Source organism: Rhinolophus hipposideros (assembly GCF_964194185.1).
Source record: "Rhinolophus hipposideros genome assembly, chromosome: 12".
In the NCBI taxonomy this organism is placed as follows: domain Eukaryota; kingdom Metazoa; phylum Chordata; class Mammalia; order Chiroptera; family Rhinolophidae; genus Rhinolophus; species Rhinolophus hipposideros.
The window spans coordinates 23359261-23383583 of record NC_138058.1 but is presented as its reverse complement, the minus strand read 5'-3'; the positions used below and the strand labels follow the sequence as shown (position 1 = coordinate 23383583).

Sequence of the window (24323 nt, the reverse complement as noted above, 5' to 3'; positions counted from 1 at the left end):
GAAGAAGTAAGCTATGAAATTTATTTGGGTAAAATATTAAGAAAACTGAGCCAAAGCTTCCATTTCCTTAATTTTTCTGTTCCATGTGAAATTGCCCATCACCCGGAAGGTTATTCACTAATGATCAGAAACCACAGTGATCTCTGATGTCTCCACTAGTGATGGCTGGTTTCTTCACGTAAACATTTGTAGTATGTCAGGTCTACATAGCTGGTGACGTCTAAAGATTTCTGTGGTAAGGGTGTCCGTGATGGCACTGGTGGTGCTGGTGGTGATTATGGTAGTGGTTGTGTTGGTGGTAGTGGCAATGATGATAGTAGTGGTGGTGATGGAAATGATGGTGGCAGTGATGATGGCGGTATTTGTGGTCATAGTGATGGCGGTGATGGAGTAAGAGGGAGAGGTGGTGGTAGTGGTAGTGAAGAACGATTGGCATTTGCACTCAGCTTTCAAGGACAGTTAGGATTTCCAACAGGCAGATATGTGCAGATGTGGAAATTCCAAGCTGAGGAAGCAGCTTAGCTGAGGTCAGTCAACTTCTCTGATTGGCTGGAATGTGGGGTGACCGGTGTGTGGTACAGTGTAAAAGATAACCTCAGAAAGGTACATTTGGGGTCATCTGGTGAAGCCTTGTATACTAGGACAGGAATTTTGAACAGTTATTTGCCTACAACAGCAAGGAGAACAGCTAGATGATCAGAATCATTCGAACAAAAAATGATGAGGAACTCACTCAGGGCAGTAGTCCTTAGGATAGAGATTTGAAAGGAGATACGAGAGTCACTTGTGGATCAACAGAACTGGAAAACTGACTGGGTGTGGGGTTCCAGGGAGGCTCATGCTCTGTGCAGTGACCAGCTCTTTGAGGGCATGGCAGTGTATTATGTCACTTGGCTTTTCCATAGTGTCTGGCACTGTGCCTAGTATGTGGTAGGTGCCCGAAAATGTTTGGGATCTGTTTAATTGCTTTGAGTCACCCTGGCTAAAGAGGTGACCAAGTGGCTGGATTTTTTTTTTTTTTCCTATTTTTCATTCTCCCAAAGAGTGCACATTTAAGCAATGGCACATCCACACACAGACCTAATTTCCATGGCTGTAACCCAGCCCATAGTTTGGTCAGGCTTCAAGTCATTGATTGAGGATGATAGCATTACATATTACTCCTTCTCCAACCCCCTTAGAGGAGGGAACTGACCAAAGGGTGGGAAGTCTGAGATAATCTTCTGGAAGAAGTGATATTTGACCTGAGTCTTGAGGAAGGATAAGGGTTAGATAAGCAGAGAGGGAAGGTGTTTCAGGAGAGAAGAACGGAGGGGCTGAAGTTTAGGCATTGGAATGAGTGGATCAATTTTGCGAAGTGAAGGCATGTGGGGGCTGTTGGATAGACTCACTCCAGCCAGACTAGGGGAGGCCTTGAATCCTTATGTAAAAATGCTGGTTTTACTCTTGGGGCAGAGGTTTCTAAGTCAGGACAATTGCTACTCATTTTGTACCCCTGTGTTTTCCGTCATATCTTGGTCTCCCTTGCAGTCAGTTGGGGCCCTGTGAGTGAGATCTGGCAAACAGGAATGTGAGCAGAAGTGACACATCATTCCTGGTCACGGAGCCCCGGGCATCTCCCTCTGCCCCTTCTGTGGTGCCCTTGGAAATGCTCCAGCAAGTGCAGCTACAAGATGGCAGAACCTTCATACCCAAGTTCCTGATGGGGAAAAGTAGGACCTACAACTTATACTGTGTGAGAAGTAACATTTCATTGTGATAAGGGTCTAAGATTTGGGGTTAATTTTTTAGCACAACTATGTTTACAGTTTGTAAGGCTGGGGTCGAGGAGAGGAACGGTGGGAGTTGGAGGGTGGTGGTGGGAGGATATGTACAAGGCTGAATATTCTTCTGCCTCTCATGTGCAATCCGATGGCACGGTGTTCTGGACACTGGGTCTTGAGAACGGCTGATTATGAAATCCATGAATGCCTCTCCTTTTCACGGGGCACCATCCTTTGGCCTGTGCTGCTCTTTCAATATCTTGGAACAGCTGGGTTGACATGAAGAGTGAGATACTTGAAATAAAGGGTGAAACTCTAGTGGAAGCAGATTAAGAGGCAAGACCCTTTAGTTCTTCCTTAAACATCAGCCAGCCAATGGAGGCTCTTCAGAATTCCCTGTGCAACTCTATCCAGTTTGAAAATACCTTGGTAGCAGGAAAGGGCACAGGATTTGGATTTGGAAGATTTGGATTTGACTCCTGGCTCCACCAGTTACTAATTGTGTGAAGGTGGGTAATTTCTTAATCTCTCTGGGCTGTATTCTCTATGCAAAATTGGATATAATAGTTGCACTTCCTACTGTACAAGACTATTGTGCAAATAAAGGGAGATAAAATGTGTGAATGATGCTTTGCGAACCACACAGGACTCTGCACACGTGTGTGGTTTATTCATTATCATGGGTGCCCAGCTGCAGAGCTGTCTCAGTGGGGGCCCCCTTGCTTCCTGTCACATGGCCTGGATTGGTGTACAGCCCAGAACCTTCTCACTTCTTTCTGTAGATGACCTTGCCTCCCACCTCACTGAGAATATCAAGAACTTCTAATATGGATAGCTCATCTGTTCTTTATACATTTTACACCCTCTCACCCATCCCCCCTGTTTCAGGGGAAGATGGCGTTCTGCTCCAGGGCCAAACTCTCCTCTTGGATAATCCCATTCTATCACACTTGCTTCAAAACTTTGCTCCATCGGTCCACCCCTATCTCATACCTTCCAGCATCTCTATCCTCTCAGTCAGATAATGGATTCAAGTCTCTTGCATCCTGAAAACAAATTCTCCTAGCATACTGTCTCAGCAGGTTAAATCTTAGCTTTCTCTCCTCTTTACCACATATATTTCTGAAGGAATAGCCCACGTTTTCTACTTCTACTTCCATGTTCATTTGGAGTGGAAAGAATGGAAGGTGGTACTTTCTGAGGGTGACTCTACAGCCAGTTAACTTTTCATGGGTGTGATGAATGTGGGCAAGGAAGGAAGGTGGTTTTTCAGCGTCTTTCTTCTTTGGTACACAGTAACAAATAATAATAATAAAAAAAACAGAAAGCAAAACCAAACCAAAAAGTTTTACAACAAGGGAGCTAGATGAAATAATTCAGTAACTTTTCTTTAATCTTTTCTTACCCTGGGTAAGCAATGCCACTGCTTCAGTGATTAAAAAAAATTCTTTTAATATAGGTGATGAAAGTATTTCTGTTTTGTGAAGTGTGTTTGGAGACTTGAGCTAAACATCCTCTCACTTAATAAACAGCACATTCAGGATTTGAGCCAACCTGGATCTTTTAAAATAAATGACAAAAACCACGGAACTCAACATGTGAAAAGCAATGACAGTGACAGATCATCACACTGGGGGCAAGAGTGAAGACTGTGGCGGGGAGGAGGCTATGCTCATCTCAAGTACCCTTCTCACCCCCAGTCTGGGATGAGCAGCTGCCCACTGTCTATGCCTGGAGGGCCACCCAAAATGGAGGCAGCTATTATTTCCTCTTTAAATCTGAAAGGGAGGTTTCCTTTCTTCCTATTATTGCTCAGCTGAGACATGAACAAGTTGTTTCTCTCCTCTCTAGGGATCTGCATCAAGATAATGACAAATGGGGCATTCAGTCTCTCAAAATCTTTGCCTGCTCCTGGGTGTACCCAAATATTCATCAGGGGACCTGGTGGTGGTGCAAAGCAGGTGGTATGTTAATAACACCTGGCTCTCCAAAAAGAAAAATCCCTGACTAGTCTGCAGTGTAAATACTTTTGTCACAGCCAATTTCAAACTGCAATATGATGTCACTTAACATGGAATTAGGAAGAAACACTTGCAACTGGCTTTTACAAGCTGGCTCCAGCACACAGGCGTACACACCACACGTTCTGTTAACAAAGTAGGACAAATACACAGGAAACAGGAAAATCATAGAAATGCAGGCCAGAATACGGAGAAGAAACACACTAGGAGCTTCATCATCCAAAAAAAAGAAAAAAAAAGACTCAATAAATTGATATATTCCATTTTCTTTTTTTTTTAAAGTTTATTGGGGTGATTATTGTTAGCAAAGTTACATAGATGTCAGGTGTACAATTCTGTATTACATCACCTATATATCACATTGTGTGTTCACCACCCAGAGTGAGTTCTCCTTCCATCACCATATATTTGATTCCCTAGATGAAGGTAAAGGGGATATATTCCATTTTCAAAAAAATAAAAAATAGAAATTCTATGCATAGATTGCTTTTAGTGTTTAGTTTTTCCAGTTGTCACCATCATACTTTGGTTATGTTTCCTTTTTGTACCCCAACATAACATAAGCCTTTCCCCAGGTTATTACAAATTTATCCTAAACATTTTTACAGCTGCATAATATTCTAATGCAGGAGCAAACCAGTCTATTTCATGGTACATTGAGATTGTTTCTGATTTTTGATCAAAAATGATTTTGTTTACCTTAGTAAACACCCTCAGGCCTCCCAGAAATACTTTTGAGAAAACCGAGGGAGCAGCTATCCCATGAGAAAGATGAAGGGAAACCTCTGGGAACAGTTGCCTCAATATCTCAATATTGGCGAAGTCTCGGGGATCCCTGAGCCTGAACTGAGTGACTCTTATCCGCTAAGAGGCTTCCAGGCCTCCGTCCCTGAACCCCGTGGACCCATCAGCCTTGCTCACCAACCACTTCCACGTCAGTCTAGGAGCTGATTCTCATCTCCTTATTCTTGGGTTTATCCCATTAGCTGATCTAGGCTTTCCCATTTTCCTTTCAAACTCTGTCTTTAAACTCGTCCTTTGTGTCAAGTACTCCATCTATCCTCGAAGTTTTAGGAATGTTCCTTCTGCTTCTAGCCTTACTAGCACCCTGGCTGGCCTCTAAGAACATCTGTTTCCTGTACACTTTGCAAGTTAAGGCCATTGTCTTCCTTCTTGTTCTCACATTTACTCCCCTGAGAACCAAGAGGTAGGTGGGGGTTCTCTGCTCATTGCCACTTCCAGACCACTTTCCTCTTTTGTCCTGTCAAATGCCTTCCCTTTAGGAGCATGTATCCGGACACATCACCTCTCTCCCTCATTACTGTCACCCTTCACCCTTCAGGTAACTCTTCCCTAATGACTAAGGACTTTATCTCTGGCTGGAAGCTTTCCTCTCCATCCAGTCTCCATCTCATGGTAGTGACTTCATCTTCCTAGGAAAGACTGCCACACATTCTGGCATCTCAGCTCTTAGACGCCCCATCTCTAGTGACCTTCCTCTCTCCTCTGCCTCCCTGGTCACACCTAGACTGTGCTCCACTTTTGAGATGCTGATTTCAAGCCTCCTCTCTATAAATACCATTTCTATCCTCCTTGCTCACTTGCCCAAAAGCTCCGCTGTCACAGTTCTCTGTCTCAATGAGAACTCAAAGTGACTGAGCCTGCCACTGTCTTCCTATCCTCCAGCCTCTCCAGGTTTTACTTCCCTCCTCGTCCATAGATATAATCACTCCTATCCAGCCTCCATTCCCTTACCCTTTGCACCCTCTATGACAGTCACCTGATAGCATCTCAGCCCAAGATGAACCCACCACCCACGTCCTTGTCTGCTGCTTCCCCAGGTCCGAGCACTGGGAGACGTTCACAGAGCCAGGTGGATTTGACTTTCGATTCCTGGGCCATTTGCTTCCATGCTTCTGGGACTCCACACACACACATACCACCAGACCATGCCTCATACACACCTTCCCCCCCCCCACACACACATACACACGTACACATACTCTACTCAACCACACTGAATTTCTTCAGAGAGGCAGGGTGAGGTCGTGGCTGATGAGGGACATCCAAAGTCAGACTTCCTTGATTCCATTTCTGCTGATGCCACTTATTGGCTAAAGAATCTTGGACAACTTACCTACCTTACTGAGCTACTGTGAAGATGAAACAAAACGAGGCATAGAAAGTTCTTGGCACAGTGCCTGGAACAATGTAGGTACTTAATGAATGTTGGTGATTATCTTTTTAAAATTCAGTTTCTTAAGCATAACATATAATCTCTTTCAGAGCGTGCTGTTGCCTTGATCTAGAATTCTTTCTTCCACTGCATATCACTTTGCTTCCCCCACCCACATGCTGTCTGACTAACTCAGACTTAACCTCCAGGACTCAGCTGATTACAAACTTGGTCTGCCGAACATTTCATGACCCCAGGTTAAGGACACCTCTTCTTGGCGCTCCCCTAGCACTGTGGACGTTTTATCCTTGTAGCACACACCACTGTACTTCCATGCCTCTTTACTCTATGATTGCCCAGTAACTCTAAAAGCATTGAGGGTGGGGAATGCATCTTGGCCATTATTGTATCTCCAGCATAGTACCTGCCGTAAAGTAAGTGTCCATAAATGTTAGCTAAGTGAATGAATGAAATGATAAATGACACCACACAACCATAGCTCTCCCCTCTTAAGAAGAATAAGTAAAAAAAAAAAAAAAGTTCATGGGAACTGTGAAGTAATTTTGTGATTCAGAGGAATGCAACCCCCAATCCACTAAACATCATTGGTGATATGAGTAAGCGTTCCCTAAAATAGATTACTACAAGAAAAAAAAAAAAACGAATACTGTTGAAATAGCTAATTTATGTTCTTAGAAATACTCAGTAAGATGCTGTCCTTAAGAAACAAAAGGAAGCTTCCATTAAATGAGTTCCAACATCTAAATCCTGCCAACCATGATGAAAGTCATGGTTGCTGAACTAAAACAAAACGAGAAAAACAAAAACAGTAAATAACATAGTGGGCAACACAGAACACCGATTACAGTAGTCCCTCCTTATTCATGGTTGCACTTTCCGGCTTTCAGTTACCTGCAGTCAACTGTAGTTTGAAAATATTAAATGGAAAATTCCAGAAATAAACAATTCATAAGCTTTAAATTCCACCCTGCTCTGAGTATGGTGATGGAATCTCTGACTATCCCACTCCAACCCGCCTTGGACAAGAATCATCCCTTTTACAATGTATCCATGCTGTGTACCCTACCTGCCTGTCAGTCACTGAGTCGTCGTCTCCGTCGTCAGATCCACTGTCGCAGAATCACAGTGTTTGTGTTCAAGTAACCCTTATTTTACTTCATAATGGCCCCAAAGCACAAGAGTTGGCCATTTGGATATGTCAAAGAGAAGCCGGAAAGTGTGTGTGTGTGTTGGAAAAAACATAATATTTATAGGGTTTGGTTCTCTCTGTGGTTTCAGGCATGTAGTGGGAGTCTTGGAACATTGTCCCTATGAATAAGGGAGGACTACTGTAGTCAGGCAGAGGACAACTTGATTATTCTCTGAGAATAATTTAGACAAAGGAAAACAAGTTGAAAATAAAGATAAGAAGTATTAGGAAATAGAAATGAGAGTCTCAGAGATCCTAGCTACTAACAAAACAATTTTTTTGAAAGAGATCAGAATGATAGTGATAAATGAAGATGCTGTATCTTTTAAAAAAATTTTTTTTAAATAAGTTTTCCCAGTGGTGGTGCTGGGATCTACCATATTTCTTATACTAATTAAATAAAACAACTTAATAATTAGTGGCCATCAGCATTTATTGAATGATTACTGTGTACCAGACACTGCTAAGGGCTTTACATGCACTGTTTCATCTAATCTTCACAATAACTCATGATGTAGATACTATTATTATCCCCAATTCTCAGATGTGAAAAATGAGGCCCAGAAAAATGTGCCTTTCCCAAAGTCACATTGCTGGTGAATGGTGGCCCTACAGTGGGTAACTTTGAGAATGATCTATGTTGGGCAAATCATCATCATAATTCTGGAATTATACCTGAGAAATAAATGTCAGTTTCACTTCAGCAAATGAAGGTAAAGCCATATATATATTTTCTGGTATATGGTTTGTTTGGCTAATGGCATATTAGCATATGTGGGGCAGGCAGAGACGTGAAAAGAACTAGAGCAATGAGGCTTGTCCTCTCTTGCTGCTTTTGGAATCTAGCCACCATGTGAAGAAGCCTGAGCACTCCTACAAGATGATGAGACACATATGGTTCAGTCACCTCTGTCACCCTGGTTGGCAATCTTCCAAGTGCCAGATATGGTTATCTAGCAGCTAGATGACCCACAGCTGACTGAAGACATAAGAGAGAGTCCACAGGATTGACACAAACCAGATGAGCCAAATGACTTATAAAATCATGGCCTAAATGAATAGTTGTTACTTTAAATCACTAAATTTTGGAGTGGTTTGTTACTCAGCAGGAGCTAACTGATACATTCTCTAATGTCAGTTGCTATTACTTGCAATCAAAAGAATACTAACTATAATAGAATAAAAATTTTTTCATATCTGAAATATGTCTTAGCCTAAAAATGGACAGTGACGATTCGACTATGGGAAGATGTAATATTTCAATCCTGTTTGGATTTCCTAGATTTATGTATAACCCTGTAAGTATCTTACAGTACATTTCAGGCTATCCACAAAAGAAGAAATCATTTGACTTCAAACAACAATAGAGCTTTTGCAGAGCTTAAAAGAAAACATGAGGGGTGGCCAGTTAGCTCCGTTGGTTAGAGCACGGTGCTGATAACACCAAGGTTGCTGGTTCGATCCCCACATGGGCTACAGTGAGCTGTGCGCCCTCCTTAAAAAAAAAAAGAAAGAAAACATGATATCCGACAAGCTGCACCCAATGAAGCTCCATTGTATATGTATGCAAGAGAAAAAGATTCTCATATATAAAAGAAAGTACTCTTTTCTGAAAAAACAAACAAACAAACAAAAAACTACTAAAAAACATGCACCAGGACAGTGAAAGATGAATCAAAATGAGAATTCAAAATCAGGAAGCCATAGAGCTAATAAACTGGTGATGATTAGTAAAACAAAAGTATATAGAGATGAAAGTAGATCATTGTTTACAAACCATAATTATACAATTAAATAGAAAACACTTTTAAGAGGGCAGATCGGTATCAGTTGTTCTCAACCTCTCTGGTCTTGGGACCTATTAACACTCATCAGAATTACTGAGGGCCCCAAAGAGCTTTTGTTCATGTGAGTTCTACCTGTCAATAGTTACAACATTAGAAACAAGAACTGAGAAAATTTTAGTGTTTGTTAAGTCATTTACAAATAACAATAATACATCTAGAGCTCAGATCTTGGTTTCTAATGCTATTCTCTAATAAAAGAAACGAATGCTCCTTAGAGAAATAACTGATTGTAGGAATGGGACAGGAGATAAATAAGGTGAGCCCAGAACATCTTATAGTACCAGAAAGTATGAAGGTGTTCAAAACAAGACACAATACAACAAAAACAAAAACAAAAAAACAAAACAAAATGAAGAAAATCCCAAGTCACAATAATATACTGGAAGCGTCACAATGGGATATCTCCAAGGGACATAGAAGGCAATTGAAAGAGCTCCCAATGGCCAAAGCTGGAATAATCTGAGTGACAAAATAAAATACCCCAAGTACAAAAACCTAAGTACAAAATAAATATCCATGGATCCATACTGATATGGATAAATGATTAAATAAACAAACAAATGAGGGAGAAGAGACAACTCTCTAGCGCAGAAGAGTTCTAAATAATTTGTGCAGATCCTCTGCTCTCAAGGAGGGGAAGCATAACTCCCCACTCCTTGAGTGTGGTATGCACATAGTGAGTTCCTTCCCAAGATTACAGCATGCGATAGGGGGTAAAAGAGTAACTTTACAGTGGAGAAACTTGACAAACACTACCTCCAGTCAGGTGATTGTTACCAGTGATAAGCCATGTTAATAGCATGTACCTTTGATATAAGGCGATGAGAATGACACTTTACTTCTGTAGTCTTACTCCCCCAAATCTACATTCCCAGTCTAATCATGAGAAAAACACAAGACACATCCCAATCGAGGGATACTCTAGGAAATACCTGACCAGTATGCCTCTAAACTGTCAAGGTCATCAAAAACAAGGAAACTTGTTTTCCTTGTTTCCAAAAGTCTAAGAAACTGTCATATCTAAGAGGGGCCTGAGGAGAGTCAATGACTAAATGTAATGTGGCATCCTGGGTGGGATTCTGAGAACAGGAAAAGGGCATTAGGGAAAAGGTGAGGCAATCTGAATGAGGTATGAATTTCAGTTAATAATATGTCAACAGTAAACTCATTAATTGTGCTAAATGTACCATACTAATAAGCTGTTAATAATAAAGGACAGGGTAGGATATTTGGGAACTCTTGTACTATCTTTGCAACTTTTTTGTAAATCTAAAACTGTTCTAAAATAAAAACTTTATTTAAAATAGGCATAATAAACTCATTAAAAGTTAACATAAATGATGTATTTATGAAAATATCTGTATTTGAAAAAAGTTAGTAAAGGGAGTGGCATTGTTTTGCATTTTTACAAATCCCTTTAATGTCTGGGTTAATAGAAGACAGTTGAGTTCTCATATCTGCTTCTGCATTCAATATGCTATGATATCACATGTTACGGAGCCTCTGGAAAACTCCACTGGATACTCATGAGAGGATGTGAGTGAGAAGGCAAATAACACCTACATATTTCCATATAAATAATTTTGACCTCATGGAACTCCAGGAGTTTCTTGATCACACTTTTGAAAATGACTGATCTATATTACAAAAAGCACAGGTTATAAGCCCCAGATTATTAAGAAAAAAGATGGGAAGGGCAGATGAAGATAGAAATTGACAAGTTTCTTATTCCTATATATGGAAGTAAAAAATGGATTGTTATTAACATCATGTCAATATAACATCAAATGACATGATGAAATGTCAATAGCTAAAAATAGTAAAAAGTTTTAAAAAAGTTTGATTACTATTTATAGAATAAAATAAAAAAGGTATTTATCTTATTTTAAATAAACTTGAAAAAAGTAGAGGAAGAAAATAAAAATAGGAGCAAAGTTAATGAATGAAAAACAGAATAGATAACGCATTTGGCAAGCACTTTGGAATAAAAATAGAGGAAGTAAAAACAAACGTAAAGATGATGTATAATTGTATATTATTAAATTGAAACTCACTATGAAACAGATATTTTTTCTTAAAAATTACATTAAAAAATTGAAAAAGCAGAAATACTAAAAGTAGCATTAATGGAATTAAAATCCGTATCATAGAATTCTCCAATAACGGACTCCAGGGCTAGCTGGTTTTCCGGGCAAGTTTCTTTGCTAATTCCAATGCTATTGCAGAAAACAAGCACAGTTTTCAACAACATCCCTAACTTTAATACCCAAACCTGAAAAAACAGCATAAAAATGACAAATATTACTTTTAAATATTGATATAAAAGTCTTCTTTTAACATAATTAGTCAGTATATTAAAAGCACGATATAGCATGACCAACTAAGATTTACATAAGAGATACAGAGATAGAATTATAATGATTTGCATCAGTAGGGTACATTAAAAGATGCTCTTCTCAACAGATGCTGATATAGTTTGATAAAATTCTTTACCAAACTAGAAAGAGAATATTTCTTCAAGTAATAAAATGTATGAATACTGAAAAACTGTCTTAATATAGAGTTCCTAAAATTAAACTGAATTGTGAAATCAATGACCAGAAACCTACTTAATGGTAAAGTTCTGGAGGCATTCTCAAAAAAGTAAGACACTTAACAAAATTATTATTATTTAATGTTGTGAAAGCTCTGGTCATTGCAATACAAAATGAAGCAGAACAAGAGGTAAAACCACTAGAAAGATGAAGACAAAAATTATTATTCATATATGATATGATTGTGTTCCCAGAAAAAAAATTCAGCCTTGAACACTATAAGAATCAATAAACTGGCTAGATAAAAGATAAACTCATAAAAATAAATTACTTTGCTATGTTACTAGTTGAAAAATATAAAAGGAATCATTTCAAACTTTGGGTGTAATACTCCATTTTAAGCCCAATGTCATTAATTTCTTCTCCCTCTGGAATAGTTCCTGAAATTGTCAAAGAAATGTAAAAATCCATTTCAGCTCTGGAAACGAGTGCAGGGTATCACCCACTGGCCAGAGCAAATTTCTTCAGATTACTGAGCAACTTAGATAAGACCTGTCAGAGGGAGGGCCCAGCCAGCTGGAGAAAGAACAACCCACTTGGGAAAAACAAGGGTAGGGAAGCGGCCCCATTGCACAAGGCTTCGGGGTGACGCTGAGCAAGGGAATGAGGGAACGGGTGAAGCTAGACCTCCAACCTGCTTCAGTTTTGGAGTGTGGAGTAGGCATGAGGGGAAGAAACTACCAGCTCAGGGACCAGTGGCCAGATTTTCATTGGTTTGAACAGCTGGGTATAGAAGGGGCCAGGGCTCTGAATATCTCTGTGTTGCACCCCCACAATGGAGAGGCAGCAGGGAAGAGGAAAACCACAGCAAATCCATCCTTCCTTCTTTCATCTGCCATTGAAAGCATGGAGGAAAGACACCTATAGCTAGCTCCAAATGCATCCTAACTCCTCACACTACACTGCACTTTAGAAGGATGAGCAAAAAAGAGAAAATAACTCAGTATTTGGCAGAACCGACAATGGGAACCAATCTTGGGAAGAAATAAAAATGTCTCTTTGTGAAAGATCTTGCTTCAAGAAACAGGTGGAAACTGGAAGTAATTCTTTATTTGTTGCTAAAACAAGATTTGAGAGGCTGCTGTGCCTATGAAAAGGGCAGGAAACACTGCTTTCAACAGAAAACATGATTACAGAAATAAAAATGCAACGGAAACAATGAAGAGCAGGTCATGTCCTGATCTCACAATTTCATCAGAAGTGCTTGAGAACTCACCCAGAAACCAGAAAAAAAGATGAAAGAAATGACCGAGATTAGTAAAAACAATAAGGAACATGGAGAGCAGACTTGAGGAAAGTAATTTTTACTTAGCATTAACTTTGAAAGGAAAGCAGAACAGAAGGAAGGCAATTAAAAAAAAATGGTTTTAAAGAAAATTTCCCTGAACTAGAGGTCTGACTTTAGATTGGAAGGTTTCAGCAATGATATAAAAACAGAAAACAAACCTCTGAATATCCACATATTATGGTGTTTTTAAAAAAAATATAAAGATAAAGAAAAATCTTTTATGCAGGTAGGCAGAAATCACAAATTATCTAAATGGAAAAACGTCAGATGACATCAGATTTCTCCACAAAACTAAACGCCAGAAGAACATAGAACATTGTCTAAATAATTTAGAGAGAAAATGATTCTGGTCTAATAACTATACAATTAGCCAAACTATTTTTCAGGTGCTAAAATATTCATTTTTATTTCATCTTTTTTTTCTAATGAATTTTTTCAAGTGATAATATTTTTATTATCTAGAATTGAATGCCTTAAAAGTTTCACATTACTGAATTTAAGAATGCAGTGCAGGTAATAATTTACATTCAGTTAGAAGAAACTTAAATTATAGATAAGCAAAAATAAAAAATTCAAATGACCTATATTCCAACTTCCAAGACAATAAGAATACTGAGCACTAAAGTTTGTTACACATCTTTCCAGACTTTCCCCCTATATCCTATAACTACATATATACAGTTCATGAAACACACAAATCGTACTATTCTATACATATTACTTTTAAGCTTATTTTACTTAATGAGCAGAATATCATGAATATGTTTTCATGGTAATTAACATGCTTGTGCAAATGTTATTTCTAACGACTGCATAGTTTTTCTTTGTGTGGATGAACCCCATTGATTTCTTCGGTTTTCTATGATTGGACATTTGTTTCTAATTCTATAACCTTATAAGCAATGCTGACATTAGTGTCTTACATATACATTTTTTCCCTTAAGACTTTCTAAGAGTATAATTGCTGATCCAAATCAAGTGTATGGTTAAAAACCGTGATAGATATAGTCAAACTATCCTCCTGAAACAGCGCCCACCTTCCCCATAACCTTGTTGGTACTTAGCATATATATTTTTACCTGCACTGGTCAAACAGAAAAAATTGTATCCATTGTTGGAATATTCATATTCTTTTATGAGTTGTTAGCTTTTTGATTCTTGCCTTATTTTCATTGATGAGTTACAGCCCCTCTATGTTAATTATTTAATGATATGTCTCATCCATTGCCTTTTTTTTCTCTGTTTGTCATTTGCCAAGTTTCCTGACACACAGAATGTAACAAAAATGTCTATATTTGTGTCTGTATTCAAAACCAGCTATCTCTTTTATTTTGGTTTTGCCTTAGGTGTTATGCACAGAAAGCCTCTACTCCACCTCAATTTATTTGGATTTATATTGGTTTTAATGATTAAGCCAGAGTTTCCCCAGAATATGTTTTATGGACAATATTTCTGTGGGATCTTACCAGGGATTAATCAAAAGAAGGATTCTATAATCAAATAAGTTTGGGAAACACAAGGTTTAAGAAAAATTGTCCAGTTTCTTTACTGCAAAATATGTCAGAGTGGAACCTATTCATTACAACATAATTCGAAATAGCTAAACACTAGGAGCAGTCCAAATATACACCAATATCATGCCAGAGAAATAAATTACTTTTTTCCCATACAAAGGAATACTATGCAGCTGTAAAAAAAGAAAGGAGAATGCTTGTTCTATATTGATAGGAAAGGCTATCTGAGATAAATTGTTAATGACAGAAACAAGAATAGTGTGTATTATATATTTTGTGTTAAAAAAGGAGACAATAAGTTTATATATTCAAACTTTTAAAAATAAGCATAATGGAACTTTAGAAGGCTCACAAGAAACTAAGAACAGTGGTTAGAGGGAGAAACATTTTCCTGATTACCCTTTCACATTTTCTGGTTTGTAAACCATTAAATATATTACCTACAAAAGCAAATAAAAGTATTTTTCTTTAAGTGGAAAGTGTCTTAGAGGCTTCAATATACTAATGTATGTTGTGACTCTCTAAGTTGGGGTAGTGGTTGGTTATGCAATAACCTATAAACTTATTTGAGTACAGAATCCTACAGAATTGTGGGTTATCAGATTTCTAAAAAAATTATGGAATAATCCTTATAGATTTAACATGTTATCTGTAGCATATACTAAATATAGAAATTTATAGTCTTGGGCTTCTCTTTCTCTCTCTGTGATTTTTATTCTGTTTTTTATTGACCAAGTCTACCACCAGGACTGAGTATTTTAATATCTGGAAGAGCAAGTCACTTCTTCACCATTCTTTTTCATTATTTGGCTGATACCAAAATTAATTCTTCTTGCTCAATCTTTTATTGAGCTATTTTAATCTACTTATTCTTTCAAATGATTTTCTTTATCAACCACCTAAACATATTTATGGGAACAGTTTGAGAAGAACTGAGAGCTTTATGGAATTCTATAAAGAGAGAAAGGAGACTGTTTATACCCCTAGATACTTTCCAGGTTTTAAATCATCTGAAATATATTTCACAAATATTCTCCTTTGCTATTCAGTGAAGTCTAAAATAGCAAAATATTTTTCATTTTTTTCATATAATTCCTGACTATTTCTTAATTATTTTAAGTGGTTTACTTTTTGTTTGTTTCTGTTGTAAAGGAGATCTGTTATTCATTTGATTTTCTTAAGGATTACTGCTGATATTATCTACTCTTTTCTTTAATAGATATTACATTTTAACAAATGTATTTTTGGCATTTATTGAGATGAGTATATTATGCTTCCCTTTGACCCATTAATTTGATGAAATATAATAACAGATTTCCTGATAACTTACTAAACTTATTTGCCAGAAGAAGTCATGCTCAAAAACAAAGTAATGCTATTTTAATGTAATTTTGAATTATTTTTGATGAATCTGTTACTTAGGATGTTTGCATCTATATTTGTAAACAGAATTGGACTGAGGTTTGTGTTGGGAGCTCTCTTTGTCAGCTTTCCACTTAGGTCTTGCTTAACGTGTGTAATAGATTACCAAGTTCTCCACATGTTTCTAAACTCTTGAAGAGATTATAGGGTATTTGAGAGAATTTCTCTGCACAAATTTTGATCCCAGTGCCTTTTATAAATGTAGTTCTTGAACAGTATTTTCATTCCTCCTTCCTCAAACTGCATCAATTGGTTGTTTACAGCTTTGTTGGAAAATCATCCATTTCATTTTACTGTCAATTACACTCTCGGCCTGGTTGTGTTTTTTCTTTCTCTAAGTCCAAGAGTAGCCGCCTCTGGAAATTGATCATGGCAGCTCAGAGGAATCCGAAATTGGGTGTCCTCATCTTTCTCAGGCTTATGCTTTCACCTCCTAATTAGGGGCCATTGGTAAGTATTGCTCTTGAAGCCATTGGTGCTGCCTCATGCTACTGCCTCCTCTTCGGCTCTGTCTACACAATAGCTACCAGAAACAGAGTGAATTTTAGGCATTTGTATGGCAATCTTCCTAGTTTCTGCATTAAAACTAGGAAGCCTTCTGCATAGGCTTCTCCCTCCCTTCCTTCCTTCCTTCCTTCCTTCCTTCCTTCCTTCCTTCCTTCCTTCCTTCCTTCCTTCCTTCCTTCCTCCTCCTCCTCCTCCTCTTTCTTTTTCTCCTCCTCCTCCTCATTCTTTTTTTTTTTACTATGTTCTCTTTAATTTCTTTCTGGGAGCAAGGGTTAAGGGCTTGTTTTATGCTACCATCTTTCCCAGAAGTGTCAACAGCACTTTACATTCTTGGTTTAACTGTTTTTCATCAACAGTGATGACAATACTAGGGGCCCTGGGCTGTATCTATAAATGCAGTGAATGTCAGGAGAAGATTAATTACAACAGCTAGCATAAACAATCAATCCTGATAACACAAACATACCGACACCCCTTTGGCCAAGGCCTAGAGCAGCTTGGCAAAGGATCCACACTTCTTTTCCTTTTTCATTTCATCAAGAACACGGAAAATCTGAGAAGTAACACTACAGATACGTTTTCTAATATTTCCTTCCCCCCCTTACTCTCTGTCAGTTAGTTGATTTCTAATTTTCATTATTATTAATGAGAGTAAAGAATATGTATAAATAAAAAGTTCAGCGAATTTCTGATAGTGGGTCATAATATACAAAAGGCAAAAATGCTGTAAATAATGACAATGGCATATTTTTATAGTCTTCTGCTACAACTGGCACTATGGAGAATGATATTAGGGTTAATATAGCTACATTCACGTACGCTTCCACAAAATCTCCAGGTAATTAGTCATGAGTGATGCTATTTTCTGACATAGCCCCCTTTCCCCGTGTGTTGGTAATATTTGGAATTCAGCATACGCATGTCTTACTTCATGCTAAAATCTACCACAAAGTTATGTACATAGTTTAATTACCAGAAAATGACAGATGACCAATACTAATAAATGATTCAGAAAGCTGAATTTCCCTAGGCTGTTTAAATCTCATTCTTTTGGATATCTTTCTCATTTTTCATCCTCATTACAGACTTTTTTCTTGGCCTTGGTGGTGAGCCCTCTGATAAATAAATGTTGACTTGTTCATCTTTCTTGTCCTCAGGGGCGTTGCCCTGGAACTTTCTGGGACCACTGTGACCTCATAGCCTGTACAGCATCCCAAGAGTCGGCTTGACTATGAATAACTTTGAAAGCTACTCCCCGCTTCTAGTTTTAATAGAACAGTGAGGTTGATGCATTGTGCAAGGCTGTTTCTTCTTTATACTTTCAGTTTTCTTTCACTGTGCTTTTTTGTTTACAGCAAGAGTCACTCTTGGGTACCCATGAACTCTTTCTTCCTCACTAGTCAATCAACTCCACCATTATAGGACTTCTTGGGTAGTGCCACAGTTTTGTAATAGCAGCCTTGGCTAAGCTGCCAGGTTGCTAATTGTTGCAGGACTCAATTACAAAATACGATAACATTGTATTAATTATGGGCCTTAGTTTCCACTTTCACAAATTGTGTAATGTTAGTATAATTTTCTATAACTGCGGATTGTAAACATAAACAGGGGATGGCAGAGGACACTGAACCAGTCCCCTCAGGAATCTAGGGATATAGCTACAAGGAGCCCACTTTGAAGTTTGGTGTTTTATCTTACTAGTCAGCTAAGACAAACCATGAGAGTAATCATTTTTCAAAGGAGGGAATTAGTTAATAAAATTATTATCTATAAACACACACACACATATATACATATGTGTATATATTCACATCAAGTTGTAGAAACATATTTTATGACATAGGAAATTGTTTATAGTATGGTAAGTGAAATAAGCAGTTTATAAAAGGTATATACAAATGACTCAAGTTATGAAAGGATGTTCAACCCCACTCCTAATAAGAGAAATGCAAATTTTAACTATAGAGGGACAAAATCTAAAAGTTTGACAATATACTCTGTTGATGAGGCTGTGGAGAAATAGGGACTCTCACACATTCCCGCATTACTGGTGGGAATGTAAACTAGTACAACCCCATACAATGGGCAAATATCAAAATTAAAGTGGTATATATCTTTGACTCAGCAGTTCCGTTTTTGGAAGTTTTATGCTACAGATAGCCTTGCATGATATATGTAGAGCTTATTCATGGCAGTACTCTGTAACAGCAAAAGGCTGGAGACAATCCAAAGTTCACCCAAACTGACTGGTTAAATAATACTATATGTTTATAACATGGAGTATTGTGAAGCTAAAAAACAGAATAGAGAAGCTCTTCATGAACTGATAGAGAACGATCTCCAAGCTGTATTATGTTTAAAAAAAAGGCAGGGTATGGAACAGTGTGCATAATACGCTATCTTTTGTGTTCCAAGGAGGGAAACAATCTATGTTAGTGTTGACTTATATATTTATATATATATAAGCCACTTCAAAAGAAACTAAAAACAATATTTCCCCAGAGATGGAATCAAAAACTGGAAGGATATTCATCAAAATGTTAGAAACTTTCGTGAATAATGGGAATCTATGGGTTTAATTTATGGGTGATTAAAGAAATTATAGGAATTTTCACTATACTTCATAATTACTTCATGGTTTTAAATGTAAAATAATGTTTTAAATGGTTTTGCAGGAAGATGAACTAAGTTTATCTGTAGCATTTTGTAGCCCAGAGATACATGCTTATGAATATAGCAACAAGGGAGGAATTGGAGATTCCATGGAGATTGTCTGGCTGGACTGTATTCTCTGGTTAACATTTGTCACATCCCTTCAGGGACAAACATTTGTCTTATACCCCCTTAGAATAGTCAGGAAAATTCCAGGTGGGGTTAAAGATAGGAATCAGCAAGGCAAAATGCAAGAGGTCAAGTAAACATGAGAATGGGTGGGGCCCATCCACACTTGGTCTTATTCAGAGGTAAGTACTTATGAAGAACATATTTCCAGACAAAGCCCCATACCTCGGAAAATAATTTCTCATGGGGAAACCTTGGGGCTTATCCCAATGAAAACAGTTTCTTGAGAGCTTGTGAAAACAAAATTCTTTAAATAGCATTTAATTTTAAGTTAAAAAATATGAAACATACATTCCAGAAAAAGTGAATAAATGAAATTATCTGGTATAATGAGTCATTTTCAGGCAAGCACTCATGCTACTACCACTGGCTCAAGAAATATAATGCCATCCCCTCAGAAGCACCACGAAGGTCCCTTCTTGGTCACATCACTTTCCCTCCCATGAGAGATAATCGTGGTCCTGATTTTCATGGTGACTCCTTTGCTTGCATTTACAGTTTTACCACCTTCTTATACACTCTTAAAGATCTACTTTCATTTTGCTTGTTTTAACACTTTGTTTCTAATGCCATCCTCCTTGCACAGAGCTACATTTTGTTCATTCTATTAACTATGCCACAATATTTTATCCATCCTGCTGGTTATGAACATCTGGAATATTTCCAATGTGGGGCATTAAGACAATGCTGATAATATGAACAACGTCCTAGATGTATTTGGGTGCATACATGCATGAAGTTTTCTAGGGTACTTACCCCTGAGTGAAACTGGGAGGCTATAGGTTATAAATAGCATTTTTTTTCTAGATACTACAAAATGTTTTCCAATGTGGTTTTATCGATGTACACTTCTTCTAGCAGTCTACAAAGGTTCTCATTGTTCCTCATTGTCACCAAAATTTCTAAATGATTAGTGTAGTCAGACTCTTAACATTGGCTTATCTAATGGGTCTGTCGTAAGATTCATTATGGTTTTAATTTGCATTTCACTGGTGACAAATGAAGTTGTGGGCCTCCTCATATATTAATTGGTCATTTGGCTATTTCCTTTTGTGAAGCGCATGTTCAAAACTTTTGCCTATTCTTTATTGGATTGCCTTTCTTTAATAACACTTAATTTAATCCATGTATTAATAAAGAGTCTAAATGATGAATAATCAGGGTTGGAGGTTCACCATGCAGCCAGAGGGCAAATGCAGCAATTTGAGAGTTTTCAGAAAACATCTTCACATAATTAGCTGGCACAAATTATTCCTCAGGCATATTGGGCCTAAGCATTGCCTTACCACACTGTCTGCTGCTAGTCGTCTACCCATGCACACAGATCAATGAATGATACTGACAACAATAGTTAACGTTTGCCAGACTCTGTGCATGGTGCTCGGCTAAGCATGGATTTATCTCATTTACTTCTCTCAATACTTCTATGTGGAATGTAGTATTAGGTGTGAGGCTTAAACAACCATTTTGACTCAACTAGAGAGTGATGTGGCTGGAAGTTGATCCCTCAGCTAACTACAGAGCCCATGCTCTTATGCTAATTATTATCCTGCCTCCAAACAAACTTTCCTCTGGTTTCAAATTTGGGATTGACGTGTACTGTGGAAATGGCAACCAGTTCTAGCAGAAGAGAATATAATTAGGTGCTTAGTTTAGAACTGGTAAAATTTGCACCCCCTAAAAACACGTCATAATGATTACGAAGGATACTGACAAATGGAAAATAGGTTTACCTGAAGCTTTCTATACACTTGGCTTACGTTTGCATCACAGCCAATATGTGAATGGCAAATATGGACTCTTTCAACTTATTAATTCATCCATAAGCATTTTATGCATTTTGAATAGATAGAATCAGGTACTCTTAATCCAGACTCAATTTTTTAGGATAAAATCATGAAATAAACAATGATGGCACACCTAACCATGCATCCAGCAGCAGCTACCCTAAACTCTCAAAGCAAAGAGCAGCTACCCTAAATTCTCAAAGCAATCCAACATGCTGTGTTGAATTTCAAAGGGGTTTTCTGGTCATTAATAAGCATAAGACAGAAAAATGTTTAAGAGTAAAACACTAATTTCTTGGACAAGACCCTAGAAATCTGTGGGAAAATAAATGTTTATTTCCAAGTTAAACTTCGAGTTTGTTGGAAGATAAAAGAACTATGTGTATTTGAAACAAAATTTCTGGAAAGGAGATCAGACTTTGAAAGGATCATGACAACTAAGAGTGAGCTACAGTCCATGAAGTCGATGGCAGTTTCTGAAGTAGTTCGTATGATAAACTTTAATTCATAGGATTGGGTTCCTCGCCCCTCCCCCCCACCTTTTTGAGGGAGCCTTCTGGCTTGAACATGTTCATGGGTCCTGTATGGGTTGTAAAGCTATGTTCTTTGTCCCGCTGAGACCCTGTTCAGGTTTGCAGTTTCATTTAAAAGAATAATTTTCAATGACTCTTTCTAGGCTGAGCATTAATCCCCCTGCTGCTTGATCGATTAAATCCCACTGTTTTTGTCTGGAAGGCAAAGTCTGATCTTTATGTATTGCCTTCTGGCAAGCCACATTCCTTGCTCCATGGAACAGATGCAGCAATATAACTGTTTACAACAGGCTTTCGGACCCTCAATTCTTGGGGGCAGACAGGTACAGTGTCTCGTTTGACCTTCTAATCAGTTTAAAGGCCTATAATGATTATATCGTTATCTGATGAATTTGGTTCAATAACAGTATCTTACCTTTTGTATGGCATTTAGTAGTTTACAAGGTGAGGATACATTATTTTGTTTGCTATTCACAGCAATTATTTATGGGAAGCAGTGCTTTATTGGCTGCCATTTTAACAATCAGGAGAGACTGTGATCTTTGCCCAGCCGTGGCTAGTAACGGGCAATCTTGTCATTAAAACAGATCTTCTGATTCTAACACAAGTGTTCTTTTACAACTCACATAATAGACCCAAGATTGCAGAATTCTAGAGGACTTTCAAAAGGACTCACATTATCAAAGTGCTCTGAGTCCAGAAAATTGATGGTAACATAAATGTCATGTTGCTGCTCACTTGAGCAGAACAAAACAAAGAATAAGCCATTTCAATGTTGCCTCTTAGAGCAAATTGCCAGGAGAGCTTTTACAAACCCTAAATGTCATCAGTCAGGCCCCTGGTAGATAAGCAGGCCTGCCCTGTAGGGGACCTGTAACTCATAAGGTCTCAATGCATGGCCTTGCCTTCCCATGCATTTTACACGTGTATGTCTTATTTCTCCAACTGTAACATCCTGGAAGGTAAACATTTTGATTTGGTTTTCCCCTGAGGCAGATCCTGACAAAAAGATTCAAGTGCACATGACTTATTTGGGAGGAGAGAGAAACACTAGTGGGGAGTGGGGTGGTGGTACAGGGAATGGAAAGTGGCCAACGAAGAGTACATCATTGAGCCAGTTGTTACCAGGCACCTGGAGCTTAATCCCCAGAGGAAACCCTGGACATGGTGTAAAACACACACCTCAGAGACCAACTCAACTCTCATTAGTCTTTTTTTGAGAGCTGCTAGGAATGGGGGTAATTCCTCCACTCTCCAGCACACTGTGCAAGAGGGAGGAGTGGTATTCTGTAGATTAGGAAGAGGCAAAGGCATGCAGATACCGCAAGGCAAAGTCACGGGTAAAAGGAAGGAGGGACACAGAAAGGCATCCAAAGGGTCTGCTCTAACAAGATCCAGGTTTTATATACATAATTTTCTGTCAAAGCCCAGAATAGCATTTGGGACATAACAGTCCCCTGGTAACTATGGACAGATCAACCTGATATCAGAGTGGTATTGAAAATGCTGATGGATATACACTAAATCCTAACCCACATAAGAATGTGGAAAGAAAGAAGGAATAAGAAAGAGCAAGGAAGGTACCAAGGAGTTATCTCTACTCACACTTTCTCATAAATTTTGTTGGGATGTTCCGGCCATTTGATCATGCATACCACTCTGTTGGGCATGGTCTCCGTGGTTGAGTAGTAGCCCTGGGGGAAGGAGAGCAGGAGAGCCAGGACCCAGATGACACATATGACGACCTTGGTGGCTGTGGCTGATAGCCGGGGCTGGAGGGGATGGATGATGGCCATGTACCTGGAACAGAGGAGAAAAAAACAAGTTCTGATTTATTCACCATAATCTACACTAATGATTATGCATTGTTCCTGCCAAGGAAAAATTCCCAGAAGCTCTTGACTCCTGGTGATTTTTACAACTATTTTCTGATACCTTTTTCATATGCTATCCTTAAGCTTGACATAAAATGCGAAAATCCATAAGAAATAATCAGCCAGATTTTTAAATATTTGATACCTTTTTCATAGGCTATCCTTAAGCTTGACATAAAATGCTAAAATTCATAAGAAATAATCAGCCAGATTTTTAAATATTTCAGAACCCATCTAGCAACATTCCAGGAGAAGTTTTTAATCATAGGAATGCTTATGTTAGAGACGCGATATCCAGGTATAAGCCAGTGGTGTAGAGTGAAATTAGAAAAAAAAATGTTGTAAGTTTATTCAATATGAAGATTATCTTTATCCTTACTGATTAAGGAAGAATGGTAATAGAAATCACAGTTTTTAAAGTCCTCATGTGATAATTTAAAATGCTAGCAGTCCTACATAGGCCCATAACATTTGAAGGGAGGTGAATGTGTATGTGTGAGAAAGCAGTGGCCTAAAGCCAACAGAAAAAAACAACAGCTCTTGGAGAAATCCTCATCAATTCTTTGAAAGTCTAGCAGTCAGTGTGTAGCTAACAACACATGCTTCCTGAGGAGAAAGAGTCTCTACCTGCTCAGACAGACTCACTGAAGTGTATCAAAGGCCAAAGTACATGAAACCTCCTTGCAGGAAGGGGGAGGGGAAGCAAAGTGAATGAGGTCTTAGGGCCTGGAGCCCTGCCTCCATCTCCTCCCACCTGGGACCAGGCACTTAATGGTGTCCTCTGAAGGAATGTGTACAGCCTCTGAGGTGCAGCAGAATGTTAAGGAATAATAAATATTTAAATCAGCATTTCCTGTCAGTTATAATCACAGCAATCCTGCCTCCTCCCTTAAAAAAGGCATATCCCTCTGTGTATTTTTCTTACAAAGTTATAGATCCATCCCTT

The 24323-nt window shown here is 38.3% G+C and overlaps 1 protein-coding gene across 1 annotated transcript in view; it reads right to left on the bottom strand.

The window, feature by feature from the left end:
• The window catches only part of TACR1 (tachykinin receptor 1), a 130902-nt gene that overhangs the window by 41671 nt on the left and 64908 nt on the right, over positions 1 to 24323 (bottom strand). Inside the window, exon 2 of the mRNA XM_081069733.1 lies at positions 23109 to 23303. Within this exon, the coding sequence (XP_080925859.1) occupies positions 23109 to 23303 (195 nt within the window). The remainder of the gene's footprint in view (positions 1 to 23108; positions 23304 to 24323) is intronic.